Source organism: Thalassophryne amazonica, chromosome 10 (genome assembly GCF_902500255.1).
Source record: "Thalassophryne amazonica chromosome 10, fThaAma1.1, whole genome shotgun sequence".
In the NCBI taxonomy this organism is placed as follows: Eukaryota; Metazoa; Chordata; class Actinopteri; order Batrachoidiformes; family Batrachoididae; genus Thalassophryne; species Thalassophryne amazonica.
The window spans coordinates 67,178,491-67,203,071 of NC_047112.1; the positions used below are offsets into that span (position 1 = coordinate 67,178,491).

A 24,581-nucleotide genomic window follows, 5' to 3' on the forward strand; every position below is an offset into this window, starting at 1 on the left:
ATGGCGCCTGGAGGGTTTTGAACATGTGCGTCACTCTCAGGGCTGCCGGTTGATTTTTACCAACTGTGTGGACTTCTGCAGATGACTGTCAGAACGGTTTGTAACTGAAATCCAACACTTTTTGGATGTGCGCCGATTCCTCATTCCGACGCCATTCTGCATGATTCCGGCTATGTGTGACGGGGATATAAGGAGTGGTAAACTGGGGTGGTGGCCCCCATACTTAAAAAAGGGCACCAACTACAGGAGCATCACACCACTCAACCTTCCTGGTAAAGTCTACTCCAGGGTGCTGGAAAGGAGGGTTCAGCTGGTAGTTGAACCACAGATTGTATTTCCATCCATCCATCCATCCATTTTCTTCCACTTTATCCGGAGTCGGGTCGCGGGGGCAGCAGCTCAAGCAAAGCCGCCCAGACCTCGCGATCCACACACACGTCCCCCAGCTCCTCCGGGGGAACCCCAAGGCGTTCCCAAGCCAGCCGAGAGACGTAGTCCCTCCAGCATGTCCTGGGTCTTCCCCGGGGCCTCCTCCCGATGGGATGTGCCCAGAACACCTCTCCAGCGAGGCGTCCAGGGGGCATCCAGAAAAGATGCCCAAGCCACCTCAACTGGCTCCTATGGACATGGAGGAACAGCGGCTCGACTCCGAGCTCCTCCCGAGTGACCGAGCTCCTCACCCTCTCTCTAAGGGAACGCCCAGCCACCCTGCGGAGGAAACACATCTCAGCCGCTTGTACTCGCGATCTCGTTCTTTTGGTCATGAGCCAAATCTCATGACCATAGGTGAGGATTGGAACGTAGATCAATTGGTAAATCAAGAGCTTTGCTCCCCTACTCAGCACTCTCTTCACCACGACAGTCCGATACAGCGACCGCATCACTGCAGATGCTGGACCGATCCGTCTATCGATCTCACACTCCATCCATCCCTCACTCGTGAACAAGACCCCCAGATACTTAAACTCCTCCACTTGAGGCAAGGACACTCCACCGACCTGAAGAGGGCAAAGCACCTTTTTCCGGTCGAGAACCATGGCCTCGGATTTGGAGGTGCTGATTTTCATCCCGGACGCTTCACACTCGGCTGCAAACCGCCCCACTGCACGCTGAAAGTCCTGATTTGACGAAGCCAACAGAACCACATCGTCCGCAAACAGCAGAGACGAGATTCTGTGGTTCCCAAACCAGACCCCCTCTACACCCTGGCTGTGCCTAGAAATTCTGTCCATAAAGATAATGAACAGAACCGGTGACAAAGGGCAGCCCTGGCGGAGGCCAGCGTACACTGGAAACAGGTTTGACTTACTACCGGCAATGTGAATCAAGCTCCTGCTGCGGTCGTACAGGGACAGGATAGCCCTTAGCAAAGGACCCCGGACCCCGTACTCCCAGAGCACCCCCACAGGGTGCCCCGAGGGACACAGTCGAACGCCTTCTCCAGATCCACAAAGCACATGTGGATTGGTTGGGCGAACTCCCATGAACCCTCGAGCACCCGATGGAGCGCGTAGAGCTGGTCCAGTGTGCCGCGACCAGGACGAAAACCACACTGCTCCTCCTGAATCCGAGGTTCGACTATCGGTCGAATTCTCCTCTCCAGTACTCTGGAATAGACCTTACCGGGGAGGCTGAGGAGTGTGATCCCCCTATAGTTGGAACACACCCTCCGGTCCCCCTTTTTAAACAGAGGGACCACCACCCTAGTCTGCCAATCCAGAGGCACTGTCCCCGACCGCCACGCGATGTTGCAGAGGCGTGTCAGCCAAGACAGTCCCACAACATCTAGAGACTTAAGGTACTCAGGACGGATTTCATCCACCTCAGAGCCTTGCCATCGAGGAGCTTTCTAACCACCTCGGTGACTTTGGCCTGGGTACTGGATGAGTCCGCCTGTGAGTGACGATGGGATTGAGGAAATCCTCTAAGTATTCCTTCCACCGCCCGACAACATCCCCAGTCAGGGTCAACAGCTCCCCACCCGTACCGTAGACAGTGCTGGTGGAGAGCTGCTTCCACCTCCTGAGGCGTCGGACGGTTTGCCAGAATTTCTTCGAGGCCAACCGATAGTCCTCCTCCATGGCCTCCCCGAACTCCTCCCAGACCCGAGGTTTTGCCTCTGCGACCGCACGGGCTGTGGGACGCTTGGCCTGCCAGTACCTGTCAGCTGCCTCCGGGGTCCCACCTACCAACAAAGACAAGTAGGACTCCTTCTTCAGCTTGATGGCATCCCTTACTTCCGGTGTCCACAACCGGGTTCGGGGATTGCCACCGCGACAGACACCAGAGACTTTGTGACCACAACTACGAGCAGCCGCATTGATAATGGAGGTGGAGAACATGGTCCACTCGGACTTCATGTCTCCAACCTCCCATGGGATCTGGGAGAAGCTCTCCCGGAGGTGGGAGTTGAAGACCTCACTGACAGAGGGTTCTGCCAGTCGTTCCCAGCAGAGCCTCACGAAACGTTTGAGCCTGCCAGGTCTGACCGGCTTCCTCCCCTCCCAGCAAATCCAACTCACCACCAGGTGGTGATCATTCGTCAGCCCCTCTCTTCATTGGAGTATCCGAGACACGTGGCCGAAGGTCAGATGATACGACTACAAAGTCGATCATCGTACTCCGGCTCAGGGTGTCCTGGTGCCACGTGCACTTATGTACACCCTTGTGCTTGAACATGGTGTTTGTGATGGACAAACTGTGACTAGCACAGAAGTCCAACAACTGAACACCACTCAGGTTCAGATAGGGGAGGCCGTGATTCCTGATCACCTCCTCCAGGTCTCACTGTCGCCGCCCACGTGGGCGTTGAAATCCCCCAGGAGAGCAATGGAGTCCCCAGTCGGAGCGCTATCTAGTACCCCTCCCAGGGACTCCAAGAATGTCGGGTACTCTGCACTGCCGCTCAGCCTGTAGGCTGAGACAAGAGTGAGAGACCTGTCCCCAACCGGAAGGCGTAGGTTCACCGGAGTGAACTCGAACACATGAGCTGGGGAGCAATAAGCAATGCGATCCCAGCTCTCCGCATCTCCCCGTGGGCAACGCCAGAAAAGTAGAGCGTCCAGCCCCTCTCCAGGAGTTGGGTACCAGAGCCCAAGCTGAGTGTGGAGGTGAGCCCGACTATCTCTAGTCGGTATCTCTACGCAAACTCCCCCGCCACGATAAGGTGGCAGCTAGAGGGGGAGAGATTGTAAATTAAATGAAATAAAAATAGATTGTATTTCATTTCATTTAATTTAACCAGTTTAGTCCCATTGAAATCGAGATGTCTTTGTCTTTAAATGTTGGAGGAAACCGGAGCACCCGGAGTAAACCCACGCAAATACGGGGAGAACATGTAAACTCCATACAGAAAGGCCACAGATGGGAATCGAACCCATGGCCTTCTTGCTGTGAGGCAACAGTGCTAACCACTAAGCCACCTGCTGTCGTCCTGCTTGTGGAGGAGCAATATGGGTTGTGTCCTGGCCATGGAACAACCAACCAGCTCTTCACTCTCACAAGGATCCTAGAGGGGGCCTGGGAGTATGCCCATCCAGTGTACATGTGTTGTGTGGACTTGGAGAAGGCATATGATCCGGTCTCCCAGGAGATGCTGTGGGAAGTGCTGTGGGAATATGGAGTGAAGGGGGGGGTCCCTTCTCAGGGCCACCCAATCTCTGTACTCAGAAAGTGAGAGCTGTGTTCGGGTTCTCAGCACTAAGTCGGATTCGTTTCCGGTAGGGATGCACCGATCCACAATTTTTCACTTCCGATTCAATCCCAATACCTGAATTTGGATATCTGCCGATACCAGTACTTTTCTTCTAAATCTGAGGCCATGGTTCTCAGCAGGAAACTGATGTATTGCCTAGTGCAGGTAGGGAATGAGGTCTTGCCCCAAGTGAAGGATTTCAAGTACCTCGGGGTCTTGTTCACAAGTGAGGGGACAGTGGAGTGTGAAATGGGCCAAAGAATGGGCGCAGCAGGGATGGTATTGCATTCTGTAACGAAGCTGACTTCAAACAAATTTTCACAAAATAAAAGTTTTGTTAATGTCCTCCTTTTCCAGAGAATTGTCTTTCCAAACCTTCCAAAGGCCGGAAATCTTGGGCTGAAAGGACTGTGGTATCATTTGACCTGAGGTTACAGCTTCACAGTCGAATTCCTGTGGAATCTTGTTTGAACCCCACCTCTCACTATACAGTCTGGTTCTACTTCAAACATTCTCCTAAAGGTAGAATGAGTTTAAACTTAGTTCAGAGTGAATGATGGGACAGTTCACATGAACACATCAAAACAAGAGATATTCCAGGCCAGAATGGTTTCCTTGTACAAGATAACAGACCGGAAAACACAGAATTGTCTCCCTCCTGGATTAAAGTCATAAAATTGACCAATATTGGAGCAGGACCAGAGCTTTCCCTGGAGGCCAGGGTGGGAAGAACACAGACATAGTTCAGTGTACAAATAATCTTTTTTCCAAGTAGAAAAGTTACAGTGTTTTTCCTCTCGGTATAATTACTTATAAGACAAATTGGATATTACAGTCTAATCTGTTGGCATGTTTTCTTTCAGGCAAAGCCTTTTTAACTGTTGGTGTATGTTAAATGTTGTTTCTTGAATTATTAATGAATTGTCACGGTGGAAAATGCTTTTTTTTAATCAGAACACAAGGTCTTTCAGCATATGTGAAAGACCCGGAAATCTGGGTTTGTACTCACGGGTTGAATGTTTCTGGGTTATTTTTGGTAACATACGTCAGAATCAATTCATTCAGTTCCATTCAGTTCCACACCCAAACAGTTGGTGACAGTAATGTGCCATGTTGGTTTGCAAGCCGCCAATAATCTCCAAAGAAGAAGAAGGGTTATTCTGTTTTGGGAGTTTATTAAGTTATATTTTTGGGAACTGCGCAGTCATTCTCCTAACACTTTACTTTGTTGTGGATATTAAGAGCTGCCCGAGGGCATGCCTGTGTTTTACCTGCCTGAGGACATGCCCATGTTTTGTCTGGCTCAGGACAAGCTCACGGTTCACCTGTCCAGGGACATGCCCATGTTTTACCTGGCTGAGGACACACTCGTGTTTCACCTGCCCAAGGAACGCCCGTGTTGTACCTGCCCTAGGAGACGTTCATATTTCACCTGCCTGAGAACACATTCCTCTTTCTCCTGGTTGAGGGCATCCAAGGATGTGCTCGTATTTCACCTGCCCGAGGACACGCTTGCGTTTCACCTGCCCGAGAAAAGCCTCAGTTTTACCTGCCCAAGGACACGCTTGCGTTTCACCTGCCCGAGGACATATTCCTCTTTCTCCTGGCCAAGGGCACGCCTGTGTTTTACCTGCTCAGGGACATGCTCGTGTTTCACCTGACCGAGGACACATTCCTCTTTCTCCTGGCCAAAGGTATACCTGTGTTTCACCTGCCCAAGGACACTCTTGTGTTTCACCTGCCCAAGGACACATTTCTCTTTCTCCTGGCCGAGGACACGCCTGTGTTTTACCTGCTCAGGGACATGCTCGTGTTTCCCCTGACCGAGGACGCGTTCCTTTGTCTCCTGGCCGAGGGCATACCTGTGTTTCACCTGTGTCAGAGTTGTTCAGAGTTGGACCTGAAAAGAACAACTCAGTTAACACAGAAAATAATCACACAGGAGAAACGGAATTTCTTTTCCTGATCAGGAGAGAGCAAACGAGCATGACCCCTTGCCACCGACCGTCTCATCAGCTCTGAAGGGCCCCGCCCACCTGCCTCATATTTATTGAAATAAAGTTACATACAAGCATATAGGGGAGACAGTATCACAAAACAAGAAAAAGGCACAGAGTCTGGTCTCACATCGATATGAAAACTGTTATGGCTTTGAGCCTTCAGTCTCCTAGCCTTACCATAACAACGTTCAGCCCTGAACCAGTGTGCCGGTCACACCGCTCTTCCCTCAAGGCTGACCCTTTAATTAAAGAGGCACATCTATGCTTAGCAAAAACATAGCTTTAGCAAAACAGTCTGCACATTCACTAAGCCAAAGATCATCTGTTCACTTTCCCATGTAAGCAGTTGTAATGATTATTTGAACAGTTCAGTGTATATGATTGATTTAACAATAAGTGATTAATTAAAAGAGTAATGGTACATGAACTCTCACACATGCATATCTGTAAATATGAAAATAGGGAACAGAATCACAGAGTACATCAAAGACAGTACATCAAAGTAAAGACATTAATATTTGATCATCATATTGCTAATATATAGAAAACCCTGTCAACCTGGCTGAGGACACACTCACATTTCACCTGCCTGATGACACTCCCGTGTTTTACCTGCCCGAGGACATGCTCGCGTTTCACCTGACCGAGGACACGTTCCTCTTTCTCCTGGCCGAGGGCATACCTGTGTTTCACCTGGCTGAGGACACACTCACATTTCACCTGCCTGAGGACACTCCTGTGTTTTACCTGCCCGAGGACATGCTCGCGTTTCACCTGACTGAAGACACGTTCCTCTTTCTCCTGGCCAAGGGCATACCTGTGTTTCACCTGGCTGAGGACATGCTCTCATTTCACCTGCCTGAGGACACGCCCGTGTTTTACATGCCCAAGGACACGCTTGTGTTTCGCCTGCCTGAGGACACGCTCGTGTTTCCCCTGCCCAAGGACATGCTTGCATTTTGCCTGCCCGAGGACATGCTTGCGTTTCACCTGCCCGAGGACATGCTTGCGTTTCACCTGCCCGAGGAAAGCATTTGTTTTACCTGCCTGAGGACACATTCCTCTTTCACCTGGCCGAGGGCACACCCCGAGGAAAACGTGCTTTACCTGCCCGAGGACACGTCGCGTTTCACCTGCCTGAGGACACGCTGTGTTTTACCATCCTGAGGACATGTTCACATTTCACGTGCCTGAGGACACGTTCCTCTTTCTCCTGACTGAGGGCACACCTGTGTTTTAACTGGCCGAGGACATGCTCATGTTTCACCCACCTGAGGACACACTCACGTTTTACCCGCCTGAGGACACACTCACGTTTTACCCGCCTGAGGACACGCTCACGTTTCACCTAGCCATGGACACGCCCATGTTTTACCTGGCTGAGGACAGGCCTGTGTTTCACCTGCCCGAGGACACGCCCGCATTTCACCTGCTTGAGGACATGCCCGTATTTCAGCTGTCTGGGGACATGCCCGTGTTTTACCTGGCTGAGTACAGGCTCACGTTTTACCTGCTGGAAGACATACCCCTGGTTAGTGTTCTCCTGGCCAAGGAGACCTTTCTCCTGACTGAGGACACCCCCAAGTTTTTCCTGAATCGCTGTAATGAGACCCGTCTTGTTGTTTTAGCACACTGGTCAACACATGACTTTCCAAGTAACACTCTGTATCTTCTTTCTTTCAGCAGGCCAGTCACTTCAGCACCAATGACCCATTCTCATCAGCCACCCCAAAATCTAAAGGATCAGGTATGACCACAGCTTCTCCACACGAACAGGCAACAGCAGGTTCACAGGGACTGTTAACTGTCTTCTTGCTCCGTGTCTTATTAGACACATACATTTAGCTGGTGGATATTTTGGACTATATTCTATCTTTGTTGTTGTTGTTTCTCTTTCAACTGCCCCGAGTTGTCCAGGGTTACTGCCGTAGAACCAGTCCAGATATGGATTGGGGCTTTGCATATGTTTTACCTCAGTTGGCCTTCCAGCTCAACAGGGATAAACCCACACATCCTCTGGTGTTCCCAAGCCGGTTCCCAGCCAAGTTCTCATCAGGACCAACTCTGCCTCACTTCTGAGACCTGATGATGGGATCAGGGGCAGACTAATCAGGCTGGCTGCTCCGCTGTTCAGTGGCGTGCCTTACATGATATCAGAGAGTATGTGTGTGCGTGTGTGTGTTTAAAAATACAAAATTATCTTTTATGTCCAGTATTTTGCAACCTTTATCACCAAACTTAAATCTTCACACTCAAAAAAATCAGTGCAGCCTTCTTGGGTTTCAAGTACAGTTTTGTGAAATTTCATCCAGAGGGGGGCACTACAACTGACATGTCAGTTTTTCAAGAGCTGTTTGAGGTAAAAATCTGAAATTTTTTGGGCTTATTCTTGGTCCCATTAGTCAACATTCCACAAATTGTTGATTGGCTGACTCATCAGAATGGCTGCCAAATAGCCAGTCAGATTTCAACGGAGGGCATTTGGGAAATGGCTGACGTTTACCAAACTTGAGAGGCCCTCAGAACAGTGCATAAAGGCTTAGGAATGTGCTTATGACAGTGCCCCTCAAGGGGGCACTGTCATAAGCACATTTGTATTTTTGGCGTTTATCTTTGCAACCAAAATGTCCAAAAACAAAAAGTACTTTTTTTTTTTCAAATTATTCTTTGTAACTTGCTGTCAGGTTCCATTGTCACATTTTCTCAACATTTTCATAAATTCAAAAGTAGTAAACTAAGCTAGTTAGAGATAGTTTATGGTATATGTCAACTACAGACAGTACTGAAATAAAAGAAACAAAAAACAAAACTTTTGACAGAATTTGCATTTGAATCGACAGTTATTATGTCCTGTTTCTCCACAACATCTTCACAAGCATTTACACAAAAGTTCCATGATACAGTCTATGGACGAGTCTACAAAATGGTCTTGACATGTATTTTTTTTTTTATTTATTGTGGCCACACCTTACAGAAAGCTCTGTGGTGATGTGGTTATGGATGCAAAAGCTTTGATCTTTGTTCCACTGTGATTATATGTAAAAGTGGTGAAAACCCGTTCGGCGCAGTGTAACCACCCGAACCGTAGCCTGACTGCTGACTGTGGACGTACATCAACACATATGGCCAAGATAGTTCAGACAAAAAGAGGATATTTTTCATCGAGGTGGTTGTATGTTGAGAAATGGTCATTTAAACCATTTTTCTTTCCCAGACGTGTTTGGTATTTTGGACCCGTTTGGCAGCAGTTCCTTCAGCAGCAGCAGTAACAGCACGAGTGGATTCGCAGACTTCAGCCACATGTTGAAGTCCAGAGATCCCTTTGAGAGCAGGACCAGCTGGCTGCCAGATTACCAGAAGGTACTGCAACCCAAACATCCTCTGGTTGACCACAGCGGACTCAAACCCAAAGCCCCTGAGCTTCATTCCTCACCCTGGGTCACCTGAGCAACCAAAGACAACAAACCTCTTTGAGTGAACAGTGTAATGGGGTTACCTGAAACTCCTTTCTGCTTAGATTTCCATTCCTACCCATCACATCAGCACATGCTTCCAGCCACCAGTTCATCTCCACTTGAAATTCTCTTCATCAGTTAGTTGGTGTTGATTCCTTACACTCCAGACTTACCCCTCCTTAGCCTGTAGGGATCCGGTTTAGGACCAGAGTTACAGACATTCAGGAGTATGTTTTTGAATGTCTGCTGAGTCCCTTCTGGTGTTTGACACATGAGCTGGGTTTTCTGTGGGGCAGGGCACTGAAATCCAACAATCGACTAGTCCAGGGGTATTCAACTCGTGCCAGAAAGGGCCGAGAGGGTGATTAGCATCACTTTGAGCAGATCGAATCAGTTAATCAGTGACATCACCTGCTGAAGTTGGTGGTTGCACAGAAAACATGCACCCTCTCGGCCCTTTCTGACACCAGTTGAATACCCCTGGACTAGAAGAAAACGTAACATATCACCCGACTCGACCCTGTGGTTTAAAGTTTGAATGCTGAGATTTATAGTCAATGTGTGCGCAAACAATCAGCCAAAACAGGAAAGACCAAGGAATCAACCAAAACAGGAAAGACCAAGGAATCAATCGAAATTCAAAATAAATTCAAATTTATTCATTTATATAGCGCCAATTCAGGATGAGATCATCTCAAGGTGCTTCACACAACATAATAAAAACAGGGAAAAAAATAATAAAAAATTTAAAAACACAATAAAAAGACAAAACCATGAAAGAATACAAGAATAAAAATGCATCATCACTAATGATAAAACAAGGAAAACAAATGAGTCTTTAAACGTGATTTAAAAGTCTCCACAGTATCCGACTGCAGTATGTGTGCCGGGAGATCGTTCCATAGAGCTGGGGCACGGTAGGAGAAAGCTCTGTGACCGGCAGACTTTTTATTCACCCTGGGAACACATAAAAGTCCTGCACCCTGAGAACGCAGGGCCCAAGCCGGTACATCGGGGCTTACCATGTCAGCCAGATAGGGAGGTGCAAGTCCATGAACAGACTTATAAACTAATAACAGTACTTTAAAATCCGATCTTGCAGCGACTGGAAGCCAGTACAGGGATGCCAAAACGGGCGTAATGTGGTTGAATTTTCTGCTTTGTGTCAAAGGTCTGGCAGCAGCATTTTGAACCAGTTGAAGACCCCTAATCCTGGACTGCGGTAAACCAGAAAATAGAGCATCACAATAGTCCAATCTAGATGAGACAAATGCATGAATCAAAGTCTCAGCATCAGCCATAGACAGGATGGGATGAATCTTTGCTATATTTTGCAAATGGAAGAAAGCAGTCCTTGTAATGTCTCTAATGTGGAGGTCAAAAGACAACATAGGATCAAAAATTACCCAGAGATTCCTCACTTTATCCGTGTGATGTATAACACACGAACCTAAGCTAAGTGCTAGGTGATCAAATTGATGCCGATACCTTGCTGGACCAAGAACCATCACTTCAGTCTTATCAGAATTTAAAAGTAGGAAGTTACTAAACATCCAACTTCTCACTGATGCAAGGCAATCTTCCAAAGATTTTATGTGAATGAGATTACCAGCAGTTATCGGCATGTACAGTTGGGTGTCATCAGCATAGCAATGAAAGGCAATCCCAAAACGCCACAGTATATTCCCATGGGGTGTTACATAAAGGAAAAAAGTAGGGGGCCTAAAACGGATCCCTGCGGAACCCCAAACCTCATATCCCTAAGATCAGAAGAAGTGCCATTACACAACACACAGTAAGAACGACTGGACAGGTATGACATCAACCATGCAAGGGCAGTTCCCGTAATCCCAAAATGATTCTCCAGCTTGTCGAGTAAAATATGATGATCCACAGTATCAAATGCAGCACTAAGATCCAACAGCACCAAGACTGTAGTGGTAGCCGAGTCCATTGCTTGCAAAAGGTCATTCACAACTTTAGTAAGTGCTGTCTCTGTGGAGTGATATTTTCTAAAAGCAGACTGCAATGGCTCAAAAAGATTATTCTCAGTGAGGTAGTCCACAAGCTGTCGCGAAACCACTTTTTCCAAGATTTTAGAACAAAATGATAGATTTGATCAGTCAGACTGCAGACTTGAAACATTTAGGAACAGATCCAGAAGTTAATGAGAGATTTATAATTTCCAGTACAGTTGGCCCAAGAATGGGCCACAGGTCCTTAAACAGTTTTGTTGGTATGGGATCAAATAAGCAGGTTGTGCTTTTTGTAGACGTCACGAACCACCTGAGGACACGCCCGAGGAAAGCATGTGTAGCAGTATGCGGTGGTTGGACCAAGGCCTGCTGAGATATGCTCAACCTAATATCCTCAATTTTCCGAAACAAAGAAAACTGTCATGGTTCAGGTTGTATAGTGCCAAGCACTCCAGTACCCATCTGGAGGCTTTCTTGTTGCCAATACAAGCCATGCAGGTTGGTCTACAGTCGTATTATACTGCTGTATTAACTGGTAGCTGGTGCTTTTACCCTCTGATGTTTCCAATGCCCTTCTGGGCTCTGCTCATATGTTGACTTGTGCCTATTCAACTTGGCTACAATGATGCCTGAGAGGCGCGTCCATGTTGAGAGAGTTGAGTTGCTCTCCCCTGTGTTTGCCAGTCTGGGAGCACAGCTGTTGTTAGCAGGCCATCTATTTGTGGTGCCAGATGCTTCTGGAGTGCTGTTACCTTCTTCTCAAGCAGTAGGTGTGGACTGCTGGATCCTGTCCTGGTGACTGAAGATTTAAGATTGAATCCAAAATGCAGGCAGACACAAAAAGCTACTTGATAGTTTGAATGCAAAAATAAGAATTTTTAATCAACAGCCATTGAGGTTTTCAAAGCCAATATTCTAGGAGTCATATCACCAGCGGGAGCACCATGGAGATAACAGGACATTACCAAAATAATCAAGCAAACAAAATTGGGAATTCAGGAACTAAAATACTAAGAGGTTGATGCATTGTGACAGTACAAGGGTAATTTTCAACGGCTGCTTACTGCTCAGTGACCAGACTCGACTAGTTTCACAGCAAAGAATTCAACCATGGACTATTTTCTAGCTCCACGAGTACTCAACTCAGCAGTGCTATGAACCACATAATCAACAGTATTGTGAATCTCATCAAGAATTCTTTGCAGCTTTTGTTGGTTTTCACCTTTGGTTTGGTTGATCAGGCTATTTGTGGGACATCCTGAGAATTTGTGGGCTTCAACAAGTTGCTGCAGGTTGCAGTTATAGCCTATACCTGAGGTGCTGTGTAAAGTGGGGACGAGTTCTCTGACTGCTTCCCACTGACCCCTGGGGATCTTCAGAGATGTGTTCTGTCTCCAGGTCTGTTCAGTGCTTAGTTGGACTGGGTATTTGGTAGGGTTGGCGTTAGCGTACAGTGAGCTGAAGGCATTTGGCATTAAGTCGGGGTTCATTGATGCTGACTTTGCAGAGGATGCTGTGATCTTTATGGAATCAGTGGGTACCCTGGTTGCAGCATCCAACAGTCTGAGAGAGGAGACCCAGAACTCAGTTGTCAAGCCAGGCAAATGTACTTGCCATGGCAAGTAAGTGAACCAAATCCAAGTATTTTAATGTATGTTTTGATACTTGCATTGTTATTTATTTGTTTCCTTGATACTAAGAACTGGTAACTTTGTTTAGTTTCGGGTTTTTTTATTTGCATGGTTATTAAGACTAGTGTGTGTGTATTGCATTCTTCTCACAGTAATCAAAGTTACAAATCTGTGGCTGGAGTGACGCGTCAGTGTAATCAATTACATAAATACCTTGGTTTACGTAATGCATGTGGACTGTGTGTAGTCAGCACAGACTCTGGCGCAGAGAAAAAAAACCTTGGCACATTTTAAGCAGAGACCAACAACATGGTGTTCTGTGAATTCTGCAGGTTACAAATGGCGTATCACAGCAGTGTTACCACTATGCTTGAGAACTTGAAGAGGAAGCATCCTACTGCACCTACTCAAGACTGCACTGGGAGCAGAACAGCACCATCGTATTTACTTTTTGTCTCTATATTTGTTGCTATGGATAAATGTAATGTTACGGCACGTCCAATGACTCATACATCAACGCATATATAACTTTGCCAATTTTTTTGTTTCTTTGATGTTCACAGAAGCTTCCCCGTGGCTAGAACTGTACACATTCCGGTGTGGCCTGATAACGGTGGCATTACCAGTCAGTGCTAACATAACCACAGCGTTTCTTTTCTCACTGTCTTCCAGTCCGTGTTGGTGGACGATCCTTTCAGCAAAAAAAATGACACACCAGCACTACCACCAAAGAAAACTCTTCCACCAAGACCCAAACCTCCCAGTGGTGAGTACCAAACTGCAGCATGTGGAACCAAAAGAAACCATCTTACGTAGGTAAACATGAGCTGACTTCATTGAGACTAAGGGGTCATTTTCACTATTCAGGCATATTGCTGTGTTCTCTTTACATCAATCAAAGAATCAGATGATGTGACAGTGAGCCTCTTGAATAAATCACGCACAGACACAAAACAATTTCAATTCAATTTATTTCATTTATATAGCGCCAAATCACAATGAAGCTGCCTTAACACGCTTCACACAAGTAAGATGTAACCTTACAAACCCCCAGAGCAAGAACACAGGCGACAGTGGTAAGAAGAAACTCCGTCTGATGATTTGAGGAAGAAACCTCAAGCAGACCAGACTCAAAGGGATGACCCTCTGCTTTGGCCATTCTAACAGTTACAAGGTGTTTACAAAGTTTTTACAAAGCTGAAGAAACACGAAGCAGAAAACAGAGTAACATCAGAAACAAAGTCCATTATTGAGATGACATGCAAGTAATTGCACTGCAGGCAGGGGGGTTATCCAGCACCCTGGGATGCAGGGCCAGCGTCCATCAGTGGGCCCATCCTCCTGGTAGAGTACAGTCTAAAAGCAGACTGCAGCGTGCTGCATCAGCTTCAATCATATCATTCCACAAAACAGGGGCACAATAAGAGAAAGCTCTGTGACCTGCAGACTTTTTATTCACCCTAGGGACACTAAGTAGTCCTGCGCCCTGAGAACGCAGAGCCCGGGCTGGTACGTAGGGTTTAATTAGGTCAGCTAAGTAGAGAGGTGCCAGTCCATGAACAGTTTTATAGGCTAGTAGCAGAACCTTAAAATCCAATATCACAGGGACAGGAACCCAGTGAAGAGATGCCAAAATGGGTGTAATGTGGTCAAACCTTCTGCTTCTTGTTAAAAGTCTGGCAGCAGCATTTGAACCAATTGGAGACCCCTAATGCTGAACTGCGGTAAACCAGAAAATAGAACATTGCAGTAGTCCAATCTAGAAGAGACAAATGCATGAAGCAGGGTCTCACCATCAGCCATAATCGTAATATCTCTAATGTGGAGGTCAAAGGACAACATAGGATTATAAATTACCCCAAGGTTCCTCACTTTGTCAGTGTGACGTATTAGACACAAGCCTAGGCTAATCGTTAGCTGGTCAAATTGAATTTTCAATTTAATTAAATTCATTTCGTTTATACAGCGCCAAATCACAACACATCACGGCACTTCACACAAGTAAAGTCTAACCTTACCAACCCCCAGAGCAAGAACACAGGTGACAGTGTTAATGGTGCGTTTACACATAGGCTAGACGCGTTACGAATGTATATTTGCGTCATTCTTGGCACATTCCTGACATTCTTAACGTGACTTAATGCATCTGAATAGGTTTCTTAATAGTGCGTGTTGGTGTGTGATATTCGTAATTTTCGTGGAGCATGTTTTTGGCTGTCAAAAAAAATCTTCCACAAATGTCACGCACCACCCTCATTTCACCTCATGTCATGCGGGGGAGGTTTTGTAGAGATCGGGCTTGCGATCAAGATTTCCTGCAGTAATTGAGCCTTAAACTGAAATCCATAAATTACTTAAACTGAAAAAACACACACACACTCATATATATATATATACAGTAGTGTTCAAAATAATAGTAGTGCTATGTGACTAAAAAGATTAATCCAGGTTTTGAGTATATTTCTTATTGTTACATTGGAAACAAGGTACCAGTAGATTCAGTAGATTCTCACAAATCCAACAAGATCAAGCATTCGTGATATGCACACTCTTAAGGCTATGAAATTGGGCTATTAGTAAAAAAAGTAGAAAAGGGGGTGTTCACAATAATAGTAGTGTGGCATTCAGTCAGTGAGTTTGTCAGTTTTGTGGAACAAACAGGTGTGAATCAGGTGTCCCCTATTTAAGGATGAAGCCAGCACCTGTTGAACATGCTTTTCTCTTTGAAAGCCTGAGGAAAATGGGACATTCAAGACATTGTTCAGAAGAACAGCGTAGTTTGATTAAAAAGTTGATTGGAGAGGGGAAAACTTATACGCAGGTGCAAAAAATTATAGGCTGTTCATCTACAATGATCTCCAATGCTTTAAAATGGACCAAAAAAAAGAGACGTGTGGACGAAAACGGAAAACAGCCATCAAAATGGATAGAAGAATAACCAGAATGCCAAAGGCTCACCCATTGTTCAGCTCCAGGATGATCAAAGACAGTCTGGAGTTACCTCTAAGTGCTGTGACAGTTAGCCTGTGTGAAGCTAATTTATTTGCAAGAATCCCCTGCAAAGTCCCTCTGTTAAATAAAGGACATGTGCAGAAGAGGTTACAATTTGCCAAAGAACACATCAACTGGCCTAAAGAGAAATGGAGGAATATTTTGTGGACTGATGAGTAAAATTGTTCTTTTTGGGTCCAAGGGTCGCAGACAGTTTGTGAAACGACCCCCAAACTCTGAATTCAAGCCACAGTTCACAGTGAAGACAGTGAAGCATGGTGGTGCAAGCATCATGATATGGGCATGTTTTTCCTACTATGGTGTTGGGCCTATATATCACATACCAGGTATCATGGATCAGTTTGGATATGTCAAAATACTTGAAGAGATCATGTTGCCTTATGCTGAAGAGGACATGCCCTTGAAATGGGTGTTTCAACAAGACAATGACCCCAAGCACACTAGTAAACAAGCAAAATCTTGGTTCCAAACAAACAAAATGAATATTTTGGAGTGGCCTGCCCAATCCCCGCACCTAAATCCAATTGAGAACTTGTGGGGTGACATCAAAAAAGTGTTTCTGAAGCAAAAACCAAGAAATGTGAATGAATTGTGGAATGTTGTTAAAGAATCTTGGAGTGGAATAACAGCTGAAAGGTGCAATACGTTGGTTGACTCCATGCCTCGCAGATGTGACGAAATCATGAAAAACTGTGGTTATACAACTAAATACTAGTTTAGTGATTCACAGGATTGCTAAAAAAGCAGTTTGAACATAATAGTTTTGAGTTTGTAGCATCAACAGCAGATGCTACTATTATTGTGAACACCCCCTTTTCTACTTTTTTTTTTACTAATAGCCCAATTTCATAGCCTTAAGAGTGTGCATATCATGAATGCTTGGTGTTGTTGGATTTGTGAGAATCTACTGAATCTACTGGTACCTTGTTTCCCATGTAAAAAATAAGACATATACTCAAAACCTGGATTAATCTTTTTAGTCACATAGCACTACTATTATTCTGAACACTACTGTGTGTATGTGTGTGTGTGTGTATATATATATATATATATATATATATATATATATATATATATATATATATATATATATATATATATATATATATATATATATATATATATATATATATATATATATATATATATATATATATATATCATGAATGCTCTTCATGTTTTGTGAGACCTGGGTTCACGTTTTGGGAGATATTTTTTCAGTATTCACGTTTTGCAATTAACGATTTGCGGATAATTCATGATTTGCAGGTGATTCATGTTTTGGGGATTAACACAACCACTGATGCAAGAGGCATGATGTCAGTATTCGTGACAGCAATACCGTGTGCGAGAATCAAATCCAGGGTATTTCCACTAATGTGTGTTGAGTCCTGAATGCATTTCTGAAACCCTAATGCCTCTACAATTTCCATAAATGATTTGCAGAGGGGCTCAGAAGGCTTATTTATATGAATATTAAAGTCACCAATAATCAGAATGTTATCTGCGCTCGTCGACAAGTTTGAGATGAACTCACAAAATTCACCTAAGAATTCAGAATGTGGGCCAGGGGGCCTATAAACAGAATTGTCCTGGACCCTGGCCCTGGTTGCTTCACTGTAATGCTGGTGTTCAATTTTATTCCAACTGGCACTAAAAAAAACTCCATCTTGCTATAAGCTGCAGGAACCCTGCTCACTGATCTGAACCTTCTCCGTGCCATTTGGTCCCCCTCTTCCTGATAACTATCTTCTTCGTAATTAGTTCCATGCTTGGACCCCGACATGCGCCAAGCTTCACACGCAGCGCGCGAGCAGCACAAGGCGGCAGAGATTTTCTGCTGTCTCTTCTTTGACATGAACACACAACTGTTTTCTCCGCTCATGCTTTGATTTCACTGACATCGAGGTTTACAATAACTGCTTCAAGCGTTGGTTTCCTTGTTCAATTTACTTATATCACTCCAGATCACAAGGTGTTTCACATGAGTAAGGCTGACCTTACCAACGTGTTAGTTCTAATTTTGCACGTTTGTACAGGAGCCTCTATCACTGGAGGAGTACCAATAAAAAATTAGCACTCAGGATAGAAAATGCTGAAGTTGTGGGAGTTTTTGGGACCTCCATATCCTGAACGCTGGCACCAGGGTGTTGCCATGGGACCTTCAGCCATTTTCAGGAACGGAAGCGGCCATAGGCTCCAAGGCACATTGGTGTTGGTGTTTATCTCTGGATTCCAGAGCATGCAGTGGATAAGAGTCTAAGACTGGATTTGGTCAGGATGCCAGCCCACCGCAGGTCACCTCTCCAGGCTCGGCTGCTGCCCATTTGCAGCCAGGTTGACTGAGACGATGCAAATGAAGACAGAAAGCTGGACTGGGAGTCAGACCCAGGTCCTGACCTTGGTAGTTGAGTTCTTGTCCCCCTGAGCTGGTCAGCCACAGGTATCTTTGTGTTGTGAAACACCGGGAACTGCAAAGAGACCCAAATGCAATGAGGCAGGCAAACCAATGGAAAAAAGATGACAGCTTTATTGAACAATGTAATGATGGTGTGGATGAGGGTAGCCAGGAGGAGAGGACACTGGAGGACGGGTGAGAGGAGCAGGGTAGCCGGGTGAGCCAATGGAGTAGGTGAGCAAAAAAAGAATGGTGAGCAAAAACAGAATATAATCCAAGAAAAACATGAGCAGAGAACACACTGAAGCTACTGAGATGGGGAGGCAGTTACCATTTCTGTAGCGAGACAGATCTGGGGGCATCCTCCTGTTCAGACCTGGCTTAAGTAGGACGCCGCTGATTGATGCAGGTGCTCCGTAGCCACAGGTGTAGGCAATCCACTCCACCAGCAGGAGAACACAGAAGAGAGGGGGAGACAACGCAGAGGCCAAACAGATTCCCCCTGACCACAACACGTTTGACTGAATTAAAATCTGTCAAACTCATTCTCATGTCTCTTTTGAAGGAACTGTATCTGCAGCAGGTATGAGGTAACGTCTTTTCATTTGGTGGCTTGGGAAGTCATGTGACATGGACTGGCATCCCATCTAGGGAGAGTCGTAGACTCTTGTCCACTTATTGCTGCAGTAGCTGGACATAAACACCTGCAGCAGCGGCCTTTGGTTCTGGATTTAGTTCAGGAAGGGAACGCAGCAGAGTAAAAGACCAGGGTTGGTCCATACTGGTGGGAACAGGTGTGGGCTCTCAGGCTGCAGCTGGGACTACTTGCTGAACACAAACCACTACAGAACCATTAGTTGGTGTATTGTTGGAGAGCAGGGAATACAAATGTTTCCCGGTGGTAAATATTCAGAATCTGTCCTCACACTCATGTTGTGACTGTGGCCTTTGTCTTTTCTGTCTTCAGGTAAGACAACACCAGTGGGCATACCTGGCACAAATGATACTTCCAAACCGTGTGACCCCTTCCAGCCATTCTTGAGTGAGAACATCGACCCGTTTCAGACTAAAAAGGGCCCAGGAGACCCCTTTAGTGGCAAAGACCCATTTGCCCCACCCTCAGCATCAAGTAATGCCCTTAAAGACTCTGCTTTGGGTTTTGCAGACTTCAGTTCTGTATGTTTAGTGGTGATACTGTCTAAATTTTAGTGTGTAGACCACCTTCACTTATCATGGTGACAGTACATGTGGGTGCGCATCACAGGCCACTTCATTTCTCTGTGACACACTGCGGTCAGTGGGTGCGCACCACAGGTCAGTTAATTTCACTGTGACACAGTGCAGTCAGTGGGCGCGTGCCACAGGTCAGTTAATTTTGCTGTGACATGCTGCGGTTACTGGGTGCGTGCCACAGGTCAGTTAATTTTGTTGTGATTCACAGCACTAAGGATACAAATGTTATAATATTACACAGTAATTTGCTGAACACTTAATAAATTAAGGGCGAAAGACAGAAGCAACATCAGACAAACTGTGATGGACAGAACACAAAACATCATCTGTGACAACAGCAAGTACACCAACGAAGACCATGAAGGAAGAACAAAACTTAAATCATGCTTCATAATGGAGGTCTTCATGGTAACAGTAGTTGTGAAAACAAACGAAAGTGTGTAGTGTCCGTATGAGTCACATGGTTATGATGTCATCATCCACCCGATGTGCATGGTGCAATGAGGTGTACCATCATGTGCATGAGGGGGAGGAGCCGCATCAGTGCCAACCATCCCCAACAGGCGTGGCCCCACAGCAGGCAGGGTGGCTGGAGTCATGGTAAGCACCACATTGCACAGAACAGCCCCCCATAGGGGAGTTCCTCAACCACGGTGAGAACAGCAGCCCCCTGAGGACTTGGGATGAAAGCACACCCAACACATGACACCCATTAGGAGCAGACTCAGTGATGCACCGTCCGGGGGAGAGCACACAGGAGGCATGCTGACCCCGGCCACGCGGCCTGGCTGAGTGAGTCCGTGGGCATGCACTGTCTAACTGACTTGGTGTAAAGGCCCCCTGACACTTGCATGACGTTGATGCACGCACTGTGTCGTGCAGGAGAGTAAACTTGTCGTCAACCAGTGTAGACTGTAGGGGTGTAACAATACACAAAAACTACGGTTCGGTACGTACCTCGGTTTTGAGGTCACGGTTTGCTTCATTTTTGGTACAGTATGGGAACAAAATGCAAAACCTAAATTTGCTTGTTTAAACCAACAGTTTATTGTAACATTACAGTTGTATGCAAAAGTTTGGGCACTCCTGATGATTTCCATGATTTTCCTTTCTAAATCATTAGTTGTTTGGATCAGCAATTTCAGTTAAATATATCATATAGGAGACAAACACAGTGATATTTGAGAAGTGAAATGAAGTTTATAGTATTTACAGAAAGTGTGCAATAATTCTTTAATCAGAAGGCAGGTGCATAAATTTAGACACCCTAACAGAAAAAATACATCAGTATTTAGTAGATCCTCCTTTTGCAGAAATAACAGCCTCTAAACGCTTCCTATAGCTTCCAGTGAGAGTCTGGATTCTGGTTGAAGGTATTTTGGTGGTCGGGCCTTAGCCCATAGAGCCCGGCCAGGTTAGCCCAAAAGAGCGACGTGGGCCCGCCCTCCTGTGGGTTCACCACCTGCAGATGGGGCCATGGGGGTCAGGTGCAGAGAGGATTGGGTGGCGGTCGAGGGCGGGTGGCCCGGCGGACCGGTCCATGCTCACAGCCCCTGGCTGTTGGGACGTGGAATGTCACCTTGCTGGGGGGGAAGGAGCCTGAGCTTGTGCGGGAGGTTGAGAGATACCGACTAGAGATAGTCGGGCTCACCTCCACGCACAGCTTGGGCTCTGGTACCCAACTCCTGGAGAGAGGCTGGACGCTTCATTTTTCTGGCGTTGCCCACAGGGAGTGGCGGAGAGCTGGGGTCGCATTGCTTATTGCTCCCCAGCTCAGTCACCATGTGTTGGAGTTCACTCCAGTGAATGAGAGGCTCGCGTCCCTACGCCTTCGGGTCGGGGACAGGTCTCTCACCGTTGTCTCGGCCTACGAGGCGAGTGGCAGTGCAGAGTACCCGACCTTCTTGGCGTCCCTGGGAGGGGTACTAAATAGCGCTCCGACTGGGGACTCCATTGTTCTCCTGGGGGATTTCAACGCCCACGTGGGCGGCGACAGTGAGACCTAGAGGGGGTTGATCAGGAAGCATGGCCGCCCCGATCTGAACCCAAGTGGTGTTCAGTTGTTGGACTTCTGTGCTCGTCACAGTTTGTCCATCACGAACACCATGTTCGAGCACAAGGGTGTCCATAAGTGCACATGGCACCAGGACACCCTGAGCCGGAGGTCGATGAGCGACTTTGTAGTCGTATCATCTGACCTTCGGCCACGTGTCTCGGATACTCCAATGAAGAGAGGCTGAGCTGTCGAACGATCACAACCTGGTGGTGAGTTGGATCCTCTGGGAGGGGAGGAAGCCGATCAGACCTGGCAGGCCCAAACGTATCATGAGTGTCTGTTGGAAACACCTAGCGGACCCCTCTGTCAGCGAGGTCTTCAACTCCCACCTCCGGGAGAGCTTCTCCCAGATCCCGTGGGAGGTTGGAGACATGGAGTCCGAGTGGCCCATGTTCTCCACCTCCATTATTGATGCGGCTGCTCGTAGCTGTGGTCACAAGGTCTCTGGTGCCTGTCGCGGCGGCAATCCCTGAACCTGGTGGTGGACACCGGAAGTAAGGGATGCCATCAAACTGAAGAAGGAGTCCTACTTATCTTTGTTGGTAGGTGGGACCCCGGAGGCAGCTGACGGGTACTGGCAGGTCAAGCGTGCTGTCGCAGAGGCAAAAACTCGGGTCTGGGAGGAGTTCGGGGAGGCCATGGAGGAGGACTATCGGTCGGCCTTGAAGAGATTCCGGTAAACTGTCCGATGCCTTAGGAGGCGGAAGCAGCTCTCCACCAGCACTGTTTACGGTGCGGGTGGGGAGCTGTTGACCCTGACTGGGGATGTTGTCGGGCGGTGGAAGGAATACTTCGAGGATCTCCTCAATCCCTTTGTCACGTCTTCCGAAGAGGAAGCAGAGACTGGGGACTCAGAGGCGGACTCATCCATTACCCAGGCTGAAGTCACCGAGGTGGTTAGAAAGATCCTCGGTGGCAAGGCTCCTGGGGTGGATGAAATCCGTCCTGAGTACCTTAAGTCTCTGGATGTTGTGGCACTGTCTTGGCTGACATGCCTCTGCAACATCGTGTGGCTCTTGGGGACAGTGCCTCTGGATGACCGGTGTGGTGGTCCCTCCGTTTAAGAAGGGGGACCGGAGGGTGTGTTCCAAACTATAGGGGGATCACACTCCTCAGCCTCCCTGGTAAGGTCTATTCCAGAGTACTGGAGAGGAGAATTCGACCGATGGTCGAACCTCAGATTCAGGAGGAGCAGTGTGGTTTTCGTCCTGGTCGCGGCACACTGGACCAGCTCTACACGCTCCATCGGGTGCTCGAGGGTTCATGGGAGTTCGCCCAACCAGTCCACATGTGTTTTGTGGATCTGGAGAAGGCGTTCGACTGTGTCCCTCGGGGCACCCTGTGGGGGGGTGCTCCGGGAGTACGGGGTCCAGGGTCCTTTGCTAAGGGCTATCCTGTCCCTGTACGCCCGCAGCAGGAGCTTGGTTCGCATTGCCAGTTGTAAGTCAAACCTGTTTCCAGTGCACGTTGGCCTCCGCCAGGGCTGCCCTTTGTCACCGGTTCTGTTCATTATTTTTATGGACAGAATTTCTAGGCAATTTCACAGCCAGGGTGTAGAGGGGGTCTGGTTTGGGAACCACAGAATCTCATCTCTGCTGTTTGCGGATGATGTGGTTCTGTTGGCTTCGTCAAATCAGGACCTTCAGCGTGCACTGGGGCGGTTTGCAGCCGAGTGTGAAGCATCCGGGATGAAAATCAGCACCTCCAAATCCGACGCCATGGTTCTCGACCGGAAAAAGGTGCTTTGCCCTCTTCAGGTCGGTGGAGTGTCCTTGCCTCAAGTGGAGGAGTTTAAGTATCTCGGGGACTTGTTCACAAGTGAGGGACGGATGGAGCATGGGATTGATAGACGGATCGGTGCAGCATCTGCAGTGATGCGGTCGCTGTATCGGACCGTCGTGGTGAAGAGAGTGCTAAGTAGGAGGGCAAAGCTCTCGATTTACGGATCGATCTATGTTCCGATCCTCACCTATGGTCATGAGATTTGGCTCATGACCGAAAGAACGAGATCGCGAGTACAAGCGGCCGAGATGAGTTTCCTCCGCAGGGTGGCTGGACACTCCCTTAGAGATAGGGTGAGGAGCTCGGTCACTCGGGAGGAGCTCAGAGTCGAGCTGCTGCTCCTCCACGTCGAAAGGAGTCAGTTGAGGTGGCTCGGGCATCTTTTCCGGATACCTCCTGGACGCCTCGCTGGAGAGGTGTTCCGGGCACGTCCCATTGGGAGGAGGCCCCGGGGAAGACCCAGAACACACTGGAGGGACTACATCTCTCGGCTGGCTTGGGAACGCCTTGGGGTTCCGCTGGGGGAGGTGTGTGTGGATCGGGAGGTCTGGGCGACTTTGCTTGAGCTGCTGCCCCCGCGACCCGACTCCGGATAAAGCGGAAGAAAATGGATGTATGGATGGTATTTTGGACCATTCTTTTTTACAAAACATCTCAGGTTTGTTGGATTCTGAGCATGGACAGCCAGCTTAAAAATCACACCACAGATTGTCAATAATATTCAGGTCTGGGGACAGAGATGGCCATTCCAGAACGTTGTACTTATTCCTCTGCATGAATGCCTTAGTAGATTTGGAGCAGTGTTTAGGGTCGTTGTCTTGTTGAAAGATCCAGCCTAGCGCATCTTCAACTTTGTCACCGATTCATGAACATTGTTCTCAAGGATCTGCTGATATTGACTGTAATCCATGTGACCCTCAACTTTAACAAGATTCCCAGTACCTCCACTGGCCACACAGCCCCACAGCATGAAGGAACCACCTCCAAATTTTACTGTAGGTAGCAAGTGTTTTTCTTAGAATGCTGTGTTCTTTTTCAGCCATGCATACCGCCCCTTGTTATGTTCAAATAACTCAATTTTAGTTTCATCAGTCCACAGCACCTTATTCCATAATGAAGGTGGCTTGTCCAAATGTGCTTTAGCATACCTTAAGCGACTCTTTCTGGCCTGTATGCAGAAAAGTCTTCCTCTGCATTACAGCATCTCTTTGTGCAAAGTGCGCTGTATAGTTACACGATGTACAGAGACACTATCTGCAGCAAGATCGTGTTGTAGGTCTTTGGAGCAGGTCTGTGGGTTGACTATGACTGTTCTCACCATCATTTGCTTCAGTTTATCTGAGA

At 47.2% G+C, this 24,581-nt stretch overlaps 1 protein-coding gene across 5 annotated transcripts in view; it reads left to right on the forward strand.

The window, feature by feature from the left end:
• eps15l1a (epidermal growth factor receptor pathway substrate 15-like 1a) overlaps nt 1–24,581 on the forward strand; it is a 260,935-nt gene that overhangs the window by 208,937 nt on the left and 27,417 nt on the right. For 3 of the 5 annotated variants that reach the window (XM_034180179.1, XM_034180181.1, XM_034180182.1), the window contains exons 20-23: nt 7,378–7,441; nt 8,909–9,054; nt 13,429–13,522; nt 19,134–19,295. In XM_034180179.1, the coding sequence (XP_034036070.1) occupies nt 7,378–7,441; nt 8,909–9,054; nt 13,429–13,522; nt 19,134–19,295 (466 nt within the window). The remainder of the gene's footprint in view (nt 1–7,377; nt 7,442–8,908; nt 9,055–13,428; nt 13,523–19,133; nt 19,296–24,581) is intronic. The other 2 variants (XM_034180180.1, XM_034180183.1) reach the window with 1 other exon arrangement.